General features: G+C 52.6%; 5 protein-coding genes across 5 annotated transcripts; 3 read left to right on the forward strand and 2 right to left on the reverse strand.

The window, feature by feature from the left end:
* Positions 1 to 501: 501 nt before the first annotated feature.
* AA0111_g2869 (hypothetical protein) lies at positions 502 to 1,137 on the forward strand (the record flags this gene model as incomplete). The annotated part of the gene is made up of 2 exons (XM_028648687.1): positions 502 to 532; positions 584 to 1,137. The coding sequence occupies 2 exons, from the start codon at positions 502 to 504 to the stop codon at positions 1,135 to 1,137; spliced, it is 585 nt and encodes a 194-aa protein (XP_028509374.1).
* A 230-nt stretch (positions 1,138 to 1,367) lies between these two features.
* AA0111_g2870 (hypothetical protein) lies at positions 1,368 to 3,533 on the reverse strand (the record flags this gene model as incomplete). The annotated part of the gene is made up of 1 exon (XM_028648689.1): positions 1,368 to 3,533. The coding sequence occupies one exon, from the start codon at positions 3,531 to 3,533 to the stop codon at positions 1,368 to 1,370; it is 2,166 nt and encodes a 721-aa protein (XP_028509629.1).
* Positions 3,534 to 6,916: 3,383 nt separating this feature from the next.
* AA0111_g2871 (pH-response regulator protein palH/RIM21) lies at positions 6,917 to 9,280 on the forward strand (the record flags this gene model as incomplete). Its single annotated transcript, XM_028648690.1, has 2 exons — positions 6,917 to 6,991; positions 7,046 to 9,280. 2 exons carry the CDS (start codon positions 6,917 to 6,919, stop codon positions 9,278 to 9,280), a joined length of 2,310 nt encoding a protein of 769 aa, XP_028509628.1.
* A 541-nt stretch (positions 9,281 to 9,821) lies between these two features.
* Positions 9,822 to 12,181, forward strand: AA0111_g2872 (Sorting nexin; the record flags this gene model as incomplete). The annotated part of the gene is made up of 5 exons (XM_028648691.1): positions 9,822 to 10,296; positions 10,353 to 11,084; positions 11,133 to 11,272; positions 11,321 to 11,914; positions 11,972 to 12,181. 5 exons carry the CDS (start codon positions 9,822 to 9,824, stop codon positions 12,179 to 12,181), a joined length of 2,151 nt encoding a protein of 716 aa, XP_028509631.1.
* A 415-nt stretch (positions 12,182 to 12,596) lies between these two features.
* Positions 12,597 to 15,899, reverse strand: AA0111_g2873 (hypothetical protein; the record flags this gene model as incomplete). The annotated part of the gene is made up of 2 exons (XM_028648692.1): positions 12,597 to 13,128; positions 13,192 to 15,899. The coding sequence occupies 2 exons, from the start codon at positions 15,897 to 15,899 to the stop codon at positions 12,597 to 12,599; spliced, it is 3,240 nt and encodes a 1,079-aa protein (XP_028509630.1).
* Positions 15,900 to 16,236: the final 337 nt, after the last annotated feature.

Consider the following 16,236-nt stretch of genomic DNA (forward strand, 5'->3'; position numbering starts at 1 on the left):
CAGGCTGGAGGAGCGGCGGTAGCGAAAAGTATGTAAACTATGGATAACACGCTTGCAGGCGGGCGCAAATGGTGGGTCACATTCAACCGTCGGGCCAGCGCATGAATGGAGGGGTCGAACAGAGCAAACGCGGTGGAGTGTCTGTCTGCGACATGGGAGAAGCTGGGCGCGACAGTCGGGGGTGAGCGACGACGCGGTGGTGGCGGCGAAACGGCGTGAAGAATGTCCTAGGGCAACCGCGATGGCCTGCGATTATGAGAGGTCATGGCAGGTGTGGGAACGCGCTAGCGGCTCAAGTGGATCCGGAATTTTGGCGTTCACGAGCTAGTGGGGAACTTTTGTAGATTTCTGGGACCATGCGAGACTTCATTCACACACGACCTTTTTACCAAAAACGAAATCTGAAGTTAAAGTGCGACTAGTAGACTAGATCGCATATCTCTGAGCATCCACTTGCACCCTCGAGAAGCCCTTTAGCAATACCAGAAAAACCAATACACAATGGCAAAGACCGCAAAAGTCAAGAAGCGCCGTAAGTACCTCAACACCACCCTTGTTATTTCTATTCCCTAACAGCCGATAGCGGTGACCATTCACTCACGTGCTGCCCGACGCGCCGCCTCCCCCTCTCTCAATCTTGACAAATCCGCCCAAAAGCCCGCCAACACAACCCGAGATTCCGCCTCACCATCGCGGCCCTCGCAAGCCAATCCTCATGCCCTGAAGGCAAAAGATGCCGGCATCCAGAAGAAGCAAAAGAAAGACACAAAGATGACGCGCGCACAACGGTTACGCTACCAAAAAGGGCTTGAGCGTGCCGAGGAAAACATGGATAAGCTGGAGAAGAAGAGGGCCAAGAGCGTGGGCAAATCGAAGAAGATTGTAGAGAGGGCCAAGGGCTGGGAGGATGTGAATGGTGACGGAACGAAGAAGTCGAAGAAGCAGATTGCAATTGAGCAGCTGGAGGATGAGGAAAAGAGGAAGGAAAGGGAGTGGGTCAGCGATGAGGATATGGATGTTGAGGAAGAGACGGCGGCGGTGGAGGAGAATGGTGAGGTCAAGGGCGAGGGCAAGGAGATGGATGCTGAGATTTCGGAAAAAGTTCCGGCGCCTGTCGAAGTGGAGGAAATGCTTTGAGGTGGGGAGGGACAAGGTTTCGTTCGCAAAACTCACGATGCACATGATACCCAAAATCTACGAATCGATGCGTTGCACTTGTTTCAATTGCAGCCATGCTGACATTCAAATTCGCCATCGCTTAGTGCGTGGCTAAAGTATACACAATGGTCTCGACTTCACCCTAGAGAGAGGTAATCCATGTTACCAATACAGCCAAATCCACGGAAATGTTTATGATTGCCACCCCATTACCCCCTTCTCCCCCAACCATTAGCATAATCGTTATCCGCCTCCACCGCCGCCTGCAGCTGCGTCTTATAAGAATGCCAAAGCGACTTGATTTGTCCGTCTGCCTCCATGATGTCCACAATCTTCCTCGCCTCCTTCTCCCTCTTGCGGTCACTCTTCCCTTCTCTCTTCACCAGCTTTTCAGCTGACAAATGCCCTTGTGCCTTGAGATGGTCCTTTACCCACTGGTAGAGGTTGTACCGCCAGTGGTACAGCGTATGCGCGACTTGTGCATTGGCTTTGCATGTTGAGCCGAGAGGGAAGCGGTGAGATTCGGGTGGTATACGGTCTTTCTGGTAGTTGTACGTTGGTTTTTCACCGTTGAGCGCGGTCTCGGAGTCAGACGATAGGCCAGAGGAGTCGCTGTCGTCACTATCGGAGTCTGAGGAATCTGAGGCGGTGGACAAGGGCTCGAGTGTTTCTGGATGGTAGGGCTGGCCTTGGAGGAGGAGCTCGAAACTCGCTGTGTGGTTGGTTCGATTACATGCTTCGCAGTGTGGCGACATGACGGCTCTCTCGGCAGCACTGAGTTCGTTGATCATAAGATCAGGGCGTGCGCGGATAGCTCTTGTGAAATCGGCTGTCCAAGCTGAGGATGTGTATTTGGATCCGGCGAGACCCTTGACTTCGTCGTCCAATTTACGGAATGTCAGCGTGTAGACGTTCTTCTTGGAATCAAAACCTGGGTGGATCTTCTTCATGACCATCCACTCTACGGCGTGTTTGAACAGGTCCCGGGTTTTTGCGCGCGACAAGCTAAACGCGAGACGCATTTCGTCGAGGTCGTCGTTGACAGATGGTTCCCCAATCATGTTGTCTGGATCGTCGTCGATGAACTGCTCGTCTTGTTCATCCTCTTGAAACATGTCAAGTGCGTTTGCATCGCGATCTGACTCTTCTTGCTCGTCATCTTCTATGTCATCCTCTTCCAATACGTCGAGATCACTATCTGGTTCTTCTTTGATCATCTCAAGCTCTGACTCAGAATCTGTGTCTACTACAACTGCTCTTTTGCGCCCAGGTGTTGCTGAGGAGGACGGCTCATTAGTAGTACCAGCACGTCGCCTCTTCAACGCTTCGAGAGCCTCCTGTCGTTTATTCTTGGGCTTATCTTGCGTACTTCTCAGTCTACCACGGTCTGGTAGTGGAGATGATCTCAGAAATGCGAGTTCCTCCTTCAACTCATCTTGCTCTTCGTCGTCCTCTTCGTCATTTGCGCTTCCTTCAACTCCACCCGACTCTTCCTCGCCCGACACGACATCCCCCTTACCTGAAGCTTCTTCTTCATCTTCTGAGGACGATTTGCGCCTTTTCAGTCTGCGTCTTGTGCTTCGTGGTGGACTCTGTTCCTCCTCCCTTTCAACTGGTGGAGAAGGCTGGCGGGTTGTCTTCCGCCTTGACCTCGGAGCTGGCGTGAGAGGAACGTCGTCTTCTTCATCTTCGTCTGGTGTTGGGGCCTTCTTCACAGCCCTTCGCCGGCTGCTACGAGGTGCAGGCTGCGTCTCTTCCTCCTCTGATGTACTCTCCTCCTTCTTACCCCGCTTGTTGTCTTTCTTGTCCTTCTTCTTTTTCTTCTTCGGTTTCTCTGAGCTATCCGACTCGATTTTGACGCGCTTTTGACGTTTGCGTGGGACGACTGTGACTGTCGGCTCCTCGTCATCAGAATCGTTGGGCGTCGCGGCTCGTCTCCGCTTTCGTGATTTAGGTTCCTCCACTGGCACCTCGTCTTCCTCATCCACATCATCCTCGGATCTGTCGCTGGGCGTCGCTAACGCTTTGTAGTTTCGCGACATGACAAGAGCCAACGGTTCGTCCTCTTCTGGAGGTGTAGAGTCGGCAGAGTCACTGTCGGAGTAATTGGGCCTAGAGCTATGGAGAAGCTTGCCCAACTCCTTCCCTTCCCTTATTCCCTTTGCCAATGCGTCTTCACCCCAAAAGTCTTTCTTTTTGTTTTTGGGAGCTCTGCTGGGCGCCCTTTCCGGTTGCATAGCCGTAAGGTTCGGTCGCGAAGGCGAGTTTCCCATCGTTGTGGCGGCACTTGATCTGGTTACAGGCGAGGATTTGGGAGCAGGTGAGAAGTTGATCTTTGTCTGCCGTTTGCGATCGCGGGGTTTTTTGGGTGCCATCTTGACGACTCTGGCCTTGCAGTCGGCTTCACTGTGGATATCTTACCTGCTGTCTCACCCTAGGTCTTGTTCTGCGCGGCACAGTCGCGTGCAACAACCGCGTTGCGCAAACGTTGCCGTATACCCAAAAGTGTCGCTAGACCTTAAACAATGGTGTGCGACAACTAAAATATCCAAAAGATGTGTGAAAGAAGCTCCCAGTATAGCGGAGAATCGTCTGTCTCTCGATGACGGTGGGGCCGCAGAAAGATGCGACGGGCGATTCGAGCGAGGCGCGCGAGCACGTGCGTTAGCGTCATGCGTCTTCCCGACGCCCACCTGCATAGACGGAACCCGTAGCAAGACAGAAATACATTCTCCAAGACTTCTGTGCTCGAGGTTTATTGGAGAACGGCCACTATCGGGAGATCTGTGGTGCGAGGATTTACTACACATCGACGAGTAATTTTGCCAAAGACTACTTGAGCTCATCAATCCATGTACAACCTGGTCACAGCAAGTATTGCTTCATTCATACATCGACGATTCCGAAGTATGTCACGACATACTCTTTGTCTTCAAGCATACATTCACGAGAGCGTATTCTATTACGACCTTACTTTAAGGATTATTTCGCCCTCCATCCTCAAAAACAACAAAATGGTCAAACACCTCAGCTGTAGCATTCACTTCGAATTCCTCCTCACACTGCCAGCATATTTGTGTCTTACATGCCGCACATATGACGAGATCAGCGCACTGAAGCTTCGGAAGAGGCATAAGACAAGTACGACAGTTCCGGGCGTCGTTGACATCATTGCGTTCTCTCTTGCCTGCTTTGACGTCTGCGCAAACTAGTTGTTCATGTGGCTTGCCGCCACAAGCTGGGCATGCACTTGAATCCTGTACCTCTTTGCTGCCATCGTGACCGAGGCGTTGATTTAGCGCCGTGCCAGTGCTGGAGTCAACAGTGTGACTGAACGGACACTTCACGCCCCGTTCGCACACATTTCTGATATAGTACTTGCAAATAATGTTGGACCTTGGGTCGACAGGCCGATCACCGTGAGTGCGTGATGTATTGACTTCATGGATGTTTCTGCAAGCAGTCCCAAACATGCATCTATTTTGTTTATGGAACTGGCAAACGGGCATATCTGTTGGTCGCAGTAGATGTTTCGGTTTGAAGTATCTCTAGAACCAGGTTGACAAGTGTCCAGGTAGCTCAGTTGAAGGGGCTTTCCCAGTCAGAAATCGGAGACCATAGTTTCTGTACTTACGCACGTAGTCGGGCCAAGTTTGCTGTTTCCCCATCATTCATTGTTGGGGATGATGTACGCGTGAGGCAATAATTTTCACGCGCGACAAGAATCGCCTAGTCGTTCAAGAACTTGCCAGTCACCGTGTATGAAATTTATCCAGAAGATCTCGCGCAAGTATTTTCGGTCTGCAAGTATCCATGGATACGTTCCAGCGGGTTCTCTCGTACAACATTAGGATAGTGAACGTTGCCCACATTCCTGACGACCCTGCCACCATCAAGCAAAGAACCAAATCGAAAAAACATCTCCAGCTCCTGAAAGTTCCACTAACGCTGCCCTCAAGGTTTGAAGTGCTGACCAGCTCGTGGAGCTTGAACCGTGTCACGCTCCGCGATTCCCAAAAACGTAGACCTCATGCCACTCTGCATGACAGTAATATTGCCTTTCACCCCAGCCACTGATACATGCTCCGTAGGCTCCGTGATAGGACGATATCGATTGGCTTTGTGTCAAGACTTTTGACCAGCCCCTTATTGTCATTGTTGCTGTCTTCTATCGCAAGCAATGGTGCATTAAAGGATTTTGCAATCTCGAGCGAGTTCATCGATACTGCGCGTCCCAGCACGCAGGATGCATAGAGTGTCGCGGACACGAGCATCATTACCAGCAGCGTGATAATGATAACAATAAAGAGTCACGCGTGGTCCGTGTGGTAGACGTTAGCTGCTCTTTGCACATCCATGATGATGGCTTGGATGGCACTGCTATTGATCGCGTAGCGTCCACGCCGTTGAAGCTGGTAGCCTCAGTCACGCCTGTTTACTGTTTGAGTAGCTCCAGTCCCTCTGGCGGTGAGGGCTGAGATGAGGTTCTGCGGACAGCACGTTCCACACGTTCAGTGGATTCTCCAGAAACTGGCTGCGGGTTCCCGAGACGTCAGCGGAAGTCGGCAGCGCGCAGTGTCCTTGGCGCACAAATACAGGAAACGGACTGCATTTTCTCACTGAGGAAGGAAGTGCGCCATAACAGGCAGTAATAAGTGGAGGTTCTAGATGCACATGGCCAACACGTAGGCGGCATTCAAGCTTCGTCGGATGTTGATCCGCACGAAGCAGCTTGAGCCGATGGTTGTTCTGAAGCTTGATATTTTCCAAGGTTGAGTGTATCAAGACAATTCGATGCGCAAGCCGAATGAGCTGAATACGCTCTCTTCGGCTAAGCGACGTGTATGCACGCGGTAAGCATGGAGTGTTTTCGGCAGAGCATCCGGCTACAACGCCTAGCATACAGACCACTCAGTCGCAAGAGATGTTTGGCGAAGACAGGGAAGCAGGATATGTCGTCTGATTGAGGTTAAACTAAGAGAGTGTTGATGTTGTTGGCAGGCTCGGCCGCGGTCATGGTGCAGCTTCCGCCATGGAAGTAACGTCTGTCAACTAGATCACGCCATCTGTTAGATCTCAGCCCTAAGCTGTCAGCCGGACTTTGGAAGGCAATTCCAGAATTTCAAGCTATTGTTTTGATCGGCTCCCCGGTGACACGGGCGAATTGTTCGGTGTGGATACGCACGTATGCGGTAGCAGTAGCTGGAAGGTGGGTGTTTAGGTTTTCGTGTGGGAAGCCCCCGGGGGCCAGGGCTTCCCCAGTCGCCCCGAGATTATCCGAAGCTGGTCGCTCCCTGCTGCGATGAGATTGCTCAATGCGCCCAGCGTATTGCCAGCTATGGAGGTCGCTGATTACTCTAGAGCGATGCTTCGAAATAACACCGTGCAAGAGGCTTCTGTACGAGTTTGAAGTTGCACACGCGGCCCACTCTATAGGCTTCATGCTGCGACGTTTCGGGCTTCCTAGAGTCTCGATGCGGAGTGACCGGGGTTTCTGTTTGGAAGGGCCGAACCCTGCAGTCACTCCGCGGCCAATGAAAGGCGGGCAGTGGCAGGCTGGAACGGCAGGTGCCACCCACAGCGCCTGCATTCCCTCAAGCTTCGCCCAGCGAACTCCCACTTGGCTTTGACGCTTAACCCACGACCGCGACCCTCGACCTCAACACGACACACAGGCCATGCCACTCATCTGAACCTCCATGGGCTTCTTCTACCGGACACCAACTGCTGCTGGACAGTCATAGACCGCCGACCGAGCATGTGGGAGGCCGACTCGTCCTGGTATGGGGCGCCTCTCCTGGACCGTCGCGCGCCCGATGCCACCCAACCCTACGTGAGTATCACGACCGCGACACGGCCCACGCACGCGACTGACGACCGATATCAGCACTGCCCCTCGTACAAGCTGCCCAAATTCGGTACCATTGAAATCTCGCCCGGCAACACTATCTACCTCGACGAGAACGCCGTCTTCCGCCCGCTATGCACCAACGTAGCCACCTCCCAGGACGATGGCACAGGCGGAATTACCAGTGTAGCCGACATGCGCGACCCCTTCCACGCTTCCATCACACCCCAGGCCTACGCGACAGGCGCCGCGACCGTCATCGCCTGGATGCTCGTCATCATGCTCATCATCACACCTCGCACCTTCTTCGTCGGCAACGCTTCGGGACGCTCAGGGCTCATGGGACGGCGCGGAATGATTAGCGGGGCAACAGGAGGTGGATCTATCATAGGAGTCGGAAGCCGCCCATGGTTGCAAAAGGCCGCAGCCCTGACCGTCGCCATTTCTCTGACACTCGCCACTGCCGACACTTTCAAGATCGCCGAACGCCAGTACGAGGAGGGCTTCATCGACGCCATGGAACTGCGGGATCAGGTCGTAGCCGGCATGGAAATCAAGGTTTCGCGTGTCGTGTCCGACATATTTCTCTGGCTCGCGCAGGTACAGACTCTGATCCGCCTATTTCCACGCCACAAAGAGAAGGTCATTATCAAATGGGTCGGATTCGCCCTCATCCTGCTCGACATCGCATTTAGCTGTCTCAACAGCTTTGGTCCGTACGAAAACCAACGCCGCCCCGCACATTTCGATACCGCCATTCCTGCCCTCAGCTACCTGTTTCAGTTATCACTAAGCATGCTCTATGCCGCCTGGGTTATGTACTACGCCATCACCAAGCGACGATATGCTTTCTACCACTCTATGATGTGGAACATGAGTGTCATCTCCCTCCTGTCCATCATCGCTATCCTTACGCCGGTTGTCTTCTTCATTACCGACATCGCAAACTACACTATTGCTGGCTGGGGAGACTACTTCCGCTGGGTTGGAGCGGCGGCTGCTAGCGTAATTGTTTGGGAGTGGGTGGAGCGCATTGAAGCGCTGGAAAGAGAAGAGAGAAAGGACGGAATTCTAGGAAGAGAAATTTACGATGGAGACGATATGCTCGACAACAGCCCATCGGACTCCAAATGGCCCTCAAAACGGAAGGGCCAGCCATCAGAAAAAGATGAGAAGAAGAGCGGGGGAGGTCAAGGCGGATTCAGCGTTTTCGCATCTGCACACGCTGGTCGGTTCAATGAGTTTGCCCAGAAGCTTGGACGGAACATGACCCAAACGCCACGAACGGAAGCACGAAAGAAGCGCACTATCCACATTCCAGCACCACCTCCAGTCATGCGACGGTCCCAATCTACGACACGTGGAGATCGTAACTCGCGGGCCTATGTACGAGTGCAGACCCCGCCACCAGTGCCAGTCATCGCATCACCAGTGAGCAGGACAGACACAACGAGCGCCGACTCGACTGTATACACAGTCCGCTATCACCCAATCAGCGACACACCAGTGAACCCACGCCCTGCACCGGCAGACGGTAGACCTGGGAATCATGAAGCACAGCCACAAACACAAGCCTCGTCGCAAGAACCTCAAGCAGCTGATCCCGAGGACCCGGAGAAGGGAGGCGAACTAGAGCCAGTCACTAGCAGGAGCAAATTCCAGTGGCAAGCATTGGGAAACCCATTCAGGCGGAAAGGACGGACACCCCCGAAAGAGCTCCAGAGAGGTCAGGTCATCGAGCCACTTGCAGTGGACGATGTAGCGGCGAACATACCCCGTCGCAATTACAACGGGCTAGCTCTAGCCGATCGACTCGGCACCTTTGCTGCACAGCAAGGTGAAAAGCTAAGGTCAAAGAAGAAGTCTGGGTCACAGAACGAAACGGTTCTGCCTGTCACCATCATCCCTGCTCAGCCTCGTGGCCAAACTTGGTCTCCAGACATTATTCGTCAGCAACAAGAGGAGGCTCAACAAGAGGAGGCCACGCAGGCTACGGGTGTGCCGGCTGCGAGCGAGCAAGATCGGGTGAACTCACCAACGACTTCTCATGGAGTGACGGATTCAAGCGAGGTTGTCAACCTTTCCGCTACGCCAAACTCAACACGCACGCCTCGCATTCGATTCTCGCCTGCCGCTCCACTTGGAGGAAGTGTTCTCGGTGGAGAGACGGTGCGCCCATCGGCACCAAGTACACCACTGGCACAGGATGAATCGACGTCAACGATTGACTTTAGCAGGCCCGGACAGCACAGCCGGACAGACCACGACAGGTAGCTTGTTTGCGCCTCATCTTCTCTCGCATGTTTCTGTTTATATTTGAAATGTTGATAGCACGTATATACCCCCACATTGAGCGGCGCATTGGTAGCATGATTGAGGAAAGTGGACACTCCACACAGCATTGGCATGGGATGGCGCAATTGGAAGTTAAAAAATCTTTGGTGTTTCTACGAGGACTGGATACCCGCCGACTACAAGGTCAGGCTCTTTGATTTGGGAGGAGGGCGCAGATATGCGGCCGACAAACTTATGATCTGAATTAGCTATAGCAAAATAACAATATTGTCAAATCATGTCTCTACAAGTGTCAAGCATCGGTATGATGATAAGTGCCAAGGCATGATAAGGCTGTGACGATGTGCGTGGAGCATGGGTCGGGCGTTAGTGGAGTCCGGTTCCTTGCACCGCCGCATCATAGCTCCATGTTATCATCGCGTGTAGCATCTCCAGTCTAAGCTGCGGCCCTGCAGCTCTACCCATCGTCGACGTGTAGGTTGTGAATACTTAGCCGACTGCGCATCTCCTCTAGGCGACAATGTCTTTATTCGGTGACGACGATGACGCGCCGCAGCGCGCGAAGCAGTCGTCGTCGCTCTTCGATGACGATCCCAAGCCGGCGGGCAAGACGGGCAACAGCTTGTTCGCAGACGACCTGGACGCCAACGACTCGCCCTGGGGATTCCCAACCCCCAAGAAAGCTCCACGTGAAGCTCTCGTCAAGTCGCTGCTTCCTGCCTCGGACGTGCCCGACTCGTACATTGACGCTTTCGACGCACTGCTCGACGCTGGGAACCGCGAAGGCAATGGTATCAGTGTTGAGGGTGTCAAGAAGCTGCTGGCCGATAGTGATATCCCAGGTCACGCGCAGTCCAAGATACTCGAGATTGTGCTGCCGTCTGGTGGCAGCTCCCAACTGGGAAGGAACGAGTTCAATGTTGTCTTCGCCCTGATTGGGTTGGCGCAAGAGCATGAGGACATCACCCTGGACAGCGTTGACGAGAGGAAAAGGAGTGAGTGTTAGCATTGTCGCGCATGCGACCAAGAGACGACATTGACGCCCTGCCAGATCTTCCCGTTCCAACCGTGACGCTGCCACAGTCCACCAAGGCCCGCGAGCCATCTCCGCCTCCCCAACAGGTCCAGCCGCCCACTCCTCCTGCCCCACAACGCCAGCCTTCTGCGCAGCAACCGTCTCCTGCAAACAGGTCGAGTGCGCCTATGCGCAAGCAATCTTTCGGCGACCCAGAGGCCGACCCTTGGGGTAGCCCCGACTTGCACAGAGGCCATAGCCACGCGAGCTACACAAGCTCACAACCGCATACCAACGGCTCAAGCGTACCCACTACCGCACGAACGACGAGCCAATTTACAACTCAGTCGACCGCAGCTTCCTCGAACATCCCGCAGCCCGTCCAACCAAGTTCCTTGAGTAGTGAGGGTGGTTGGGGCGGATACAATGGCGGCGCGAATCAACCCTTCTCCGCCCCTAGTTTGGAACAAGGAGGATTTGGCGCCCCCACTGCTGAAGAGGCTGGTCCAAACGCGACACCAGAGTTGGGCAGATCCATTGGCCGCCTGAACCCAGGTGGCAGTGGGAACGAGGAGGTCATAACTATCACGGCCCTCTCCGAGAAGGAGGGCATGTTCATGTTCCAGCACCGCAATTATGAGGTCGCCAGCTCCAAGCGTACAACAAAGGTCGTCCGCCGATACAGTGACTTCGTCTGGTTGCTAGACTGCCTGCACAAGCGGTACCCCTTCAGGCAACTGCCACTATTGCCCCCCAAAAGAGTCGGTAGTAAGTACTTATCCTGCCATGGCCTTGATACGTATTGAGATTTCTTAGTCAACGGCAACCCAATAGCTGCAGATGCTACTTTCCTCGAGAAGCGAAGAAAAGGCCTCGCGCGCTTTACCAACGCGCTCGTACGGCACCCTGTCCTCAACCAGGAGCAATTGGTAGTCATGTTCTTGACAGTGCCCACGGTATGCTTACTCGGCCAGACCATAGTCTCGACATACTGACCCAAACAGGAACTTGCAGTATGGCGCAAACAAGCCAATCTCTCCATCCAAGAAGAATTCACCGGTAAACCTCTACCTTCAGATCTCGAAGACTCGCTCCCAAAGACGCTCCCCGAACTGTTCGATACTGTCCGCTCGGGCGTCCGTCGTAGTGCAGAAACCTACATCACTCTCTGCAGCATGATGGAGCGACTCTCCCGCCGCAATGAAGGCATGGCAGCAGAGTACGCACGTTTCTCATCTGCTCTCAGCGGCCTCACGGAATCAAGTCAAGAGACATATGCCGTCGATACAAACGATGTCCCATTGCTAAACGAGGGCATGAACGCCACAGCACGACATCTCGACTCGAGCAGGCAACTGCTAGAAGACGAAGCCAGAGGATGGGAAGAAGGTGTTCTGGAAGACTTGAAGAGACAGAGGGATACGCTTGTCAGTGTACGCGACATGTTTGACCGCCGGGACAAGTACGCTCGCGATAACATTCCACAATTGGAAAAGCGTATCGCGAACAATGAGACTAAACTCCAGAATATCCGCCAGAAGGCTCCCGAGCAGATTAAGCCGGGTGAGGCAGAGAAGGTGGAGGATGCTATTTTCAAGGTCAGTCATTATCATTCCTTTCCTCCCCACGTTTTTTTTTCTGACCATGAAATGCAGGACAAGGAATCTATTGTTCAACAACATGCGCGTGGTGTCTTCATTACGGAATGCATCCGCGATGAACTTGTCTTTTTCCAAAAGAGCCAATATCATGTTAGTAGGTTGCATCAGGAGTGGGCGCAGGAGAGGGTCAAATACGCGGAGCTGCAAGCGGACAACTGGAGGGCATTGAGTGAGGAAGTGGAGAGTATGCCTGTAGCAGAGTAAGTAGCTGTAGGGTCGTGTTTATCGATGAGAGAGAAGAAGTGAGGATGTTGATTTCTTATCGTTTTTTTCTTTCTTGCAAGGGTGGATGGGATGAGGAACGAGACTGGGAGAGACGAACGATGTGCATGTTGGTTGGGTTGGAATGATACGAGTCCAAGGTTGTAATTTGTACATGTCTCCTTACGTTTTGTCTTTACGCGCGTTTGATATCAAGGGGTGGACGTATATACCTGCATGGATGTGTGAATGAGACTGGATACCCCTACTTTTTACAATCTCGTCTCTTGTCTTTTACTTGCTGCATGCGTATTCAAAAGCCCTGCTATTACATATATGCATACCAAGTGATCTCTAGTATTACACAAGCTTTGGAAAGATATTACAATATATTACTAAACTACGTACAAGGCATTTGCTAATCCTGCTTCGTCGTCATCCTCTTGACAAGCGTCTCCTCTGATGAAGTCCCCGAGTCAGCCCCTTTGGTACTAACAACATGGAAGCTAAAATCCAACTCCCCAACCAGCCCTTTGACCGCCTTCAACAACCTCTCAATATCCATATGTATACACCTCGTACTTATGCTCATGACTGCAAATGCCGCATAGCCCGGTTCAGCAATATGTCTCAAACTCAGTATCTCGGGATCCACCATCTCGAGTTTCCGACTTAATTGGGCTCCCGGGGGTGCGTGGAGGTAAGGAGGTAGAGGTTGCGCATTTGTGATGCTGGAGGAGAGCATGGCGAGCAAGGATGTTATTTCATGCGAAGTTACTTTGGCGGAGAGAATGACGCGGCGGAAGTCGTTGAACCACTGCGCGGAGTGATGGTCTGGGAAGGGGGCCTCATCTGTTTGAGGGGATGTGGGGTCGGCGGATTGGTGGTTAAATGAGGGGTGGGTGAAGGCTTGCGAGGCGTAGCCTAGGAGGGCCGTGTAGTTTACGATACTGGTTCACTTGTGTTAGTGCGTGCTCGCCATCGTTGGCAGTAAGTTAGGATAATATACGTACTTTTCGACATAACCGATAATCTTCTCGTACTCGTCCTTTGGGAATTTGCCTCCAAGTGGAAACTCCCACTTCACAAATCCGGCATGCATTTTCAGTCCTTGTAGAGTGAGCATCTGCTTCGCAAACACCTTGTTTCGCGCTTTGACGAGCTGGTAACCCGGACTCTCCTTGTCGTTTTCCTCGTCACCTCCGAGTTCACCACGAATACGACCCATGACCTGCTCGTGCATGATGGAATAGAGGTTCGCAGAGAGGTACAATGCGCCACCGAGTTTCTGGCGAAGCGCAGAGTGCTCAGTAATGGGGTAAGGGAAGATGGTCCAGAAGAAGGCGACGGCTAGACCGCCGACAACGGTGGCGAGACGGTAAGGGCCAAGTTCGTAGATTGGGTATGCGGGTTGGCCTGTTGTTGCGGTTGCGGCCTGCTCTCCTATCTTGCGCACTTGCAGCTCGTAACCGACGATCATGGTGGCCGTGACTACGCTGATCAAACCAACAATAACCAGATCCATTCGTTTTAGCGGAATGTAGAAACCGATTGCGACGAAGACCCAAAGGAATACTAGGATACCAGGAGTCTTCTGTCCAGGAATGTACCATATAAGCCAGGCTATTATCATTGCGGCTGCGGTACCAGCGATTCTGAGTATGAATTGGAAAATGGATTGACCAGCCGTTGGAGTCATGGAGATGGCGACCATGATAAGCGCCCAGACCAAGCGTTGTTCAACGAAGAATTGCTGAGTTGGGCGAAGGAAGGCGACAATGGCGATACTCATCGTGGCACACGCGGCACGGAAACCAAAGGCTGATTCGGGACTTCGTAGGAAACGTGAAATGGCACGGATACCGTTTCCAAACTTCTCCCACGTGTTGGCAGGTGGTAGATGCTCAGGGTCCTTTTTCTCCTTATACGCCTCGCCCATGTAAACAGTCGTGTTGCTCCTGTCAAACCCAGCGACTGTTGTTTCATCATCAGGAGTGGAGTCCTGGCTCTGGAATATGCTCTTTGCCCACTTCTTAAAGCGTCGTGCACCAGGCCAGATGAACTTGTTTTTCGCAGTTGCTTGGTCGTGCTCATCCGCGAATTTGATAAACTCGATGACTGAGCGACTTATTGAACCCAAGAGGAACATGACATAGAGTACCATGAAGAGCTGTCGTTGATCTCGCTTTCGCGTGGTGATGCTGGGCATGAGCTTCAAAGTTTCTTCGTCAAGTGCTGATGGCGATGAAAAGTAGTCATCGCGGAGCTTGATGCCCTTTGTTTCAACCCAGTGGCGGAGAGTAGGTTCCTTCCTGCTGAAGAAGGCATCTGATTGCTTCTGCATGTATTCTGCGAAGCCTGCTTGTCCTGGCTTGATAGCGTCACCTTTTGCTTCGGCATCATCTTGGTTTTGGCCCTTCTTCTTCTTGGGCGGCTTAGTGAGTTGTAACTTCAACATGACGTGTGCAAGTCCATCATCAAGAGCTTGAAAGATGTTGTTGAAAGGTTCGTGAACAAATTGAAACATGTCGTTCCATTCTTTGACGGTTTGTCTGCGGAGTGCTTCGTCGTGTTCGTCCTCTTGTCCATCCCAGTGGTTGATTTCAGCTGCACGCTCGAAAAGATCCATGACCGATCCAAGACCCAAGATAGGAAGCATGATCGACCGCAAATTCTTGAACATGGCCTCGAGATCATCTGGCGTCAACTTTCCATAGGCAATCTCGCGTTTCGCAAATGGTAGATCCGCGGTGAGCTTGCCGTGCAATGCCTGTAGGGCTCCAGTCATCTTCTTGATAGCTTCCACTTCAGGCCTTGCTTTTGTCTTCTTCTTACCATCTCCATCCTCAGGAGCGTACTTCTCTCCGAACATATCGCTTGTTTCTAGGCTGTGTATGTAACCCTTGTGCGCACCGAGTGTTCCGCGCAATAAGCCAATATAACCCGCCACCTCTTTCATTACCACCTTTCGCGATGTAACAGGAATAATGAACAAGCTCACTCCTGTGCAGATCGCAAACCCAGTCAAGAAGGCCTCAAGAAGCCTTTGAATGAAGGACTCGCACTGTGCTACCGTTTGAAACAAGAAGCCATTGGTTGCCGCAACATTGACCAGGATGGCATATATGATCGTAGGAAAAGCCAATTGGGGAAATTTCGCCTTCATCGCATTTATGGCATAAATCTGAAAGAAGAGCCATACTCCAAGAACAGCCGACTGCGAGGAGTTGTAGCGTTGTGGTGGTGCTCCGACTGGAGTCGTATGTTGTCGAGCTTTCACTCCCGTCCAGACCATGAGCAATGCTATAGCCGAGCCAACACATGTCGCCAATACATTCATCGTCATTGTCTGGATGAACTTTGCGCGCGGCATGATACAGAATCCGAGGATGCTGATGATGGCTGTCAAGTAACCCAATGTGGTGAAGGTTTGCGCAACATCTGTTGCTTGGTACATGGACAACGCGATTGTTGGGGGTAGTGCGGCTTTGCCCATCATCATGAGCGTAGGTGGGTCGAGACCGAGTTTGTCCCATCCGGTCTTGAGTTTTGAGGGTTTCTTCGCCTTCTTGTCTTCATCCTTCTTGTCTTGAGTGAGGGTCGCATCTTGATGATACCCATCTGATCGTCCTTGTTCGCCATTCGGTGTGTCTCTTGCTGTTCCTGCAGAATCCACCTCTTCCTTATCCACAACATTCCGGCTCGTCGCGGTTGACGCCATCATGGCGCAAAAAGTTCGATTGACCTCCCTGATATGTGTGGAAGAAGTGCAAGATTGAGTTAGGCGGCTTTCAATACATATTGAAATGTGCCTAGGGGTAGATCTCTCATCAAACTCCCCTGGAAGACCCAATCCGACCCTCCGCACGTTAGGTCGCGCGCCGCGCTCGGCATTTTTTCCACGCGCGGTCGACGTCATGGTCCGTGTTATGAGTGGTCAAGGATTGCGCTAAGGTAGATCTGGTAAGATCTGAGATCTAGTGCACATCATATCCCAGCGAGTCGGGCCTTCGGTTTGGTGGTCCTTCCGCTCACACAACAATGGCGGCGTGCGACAT

Source organism: Alternaria arborescens (assembly GCF_004154835.1).
Source record: "Alternaria arborescens strain FERA 675 chromosome Unknown contig_5, whole genome shotgun sequence".
Taxonomy (NCBI): Eukaryota; Fungi; Ascomycota; class Dothideomycetes; order Pleosporales; family Pleosporaceae; genus Alternaria; species Alternaria arborescens.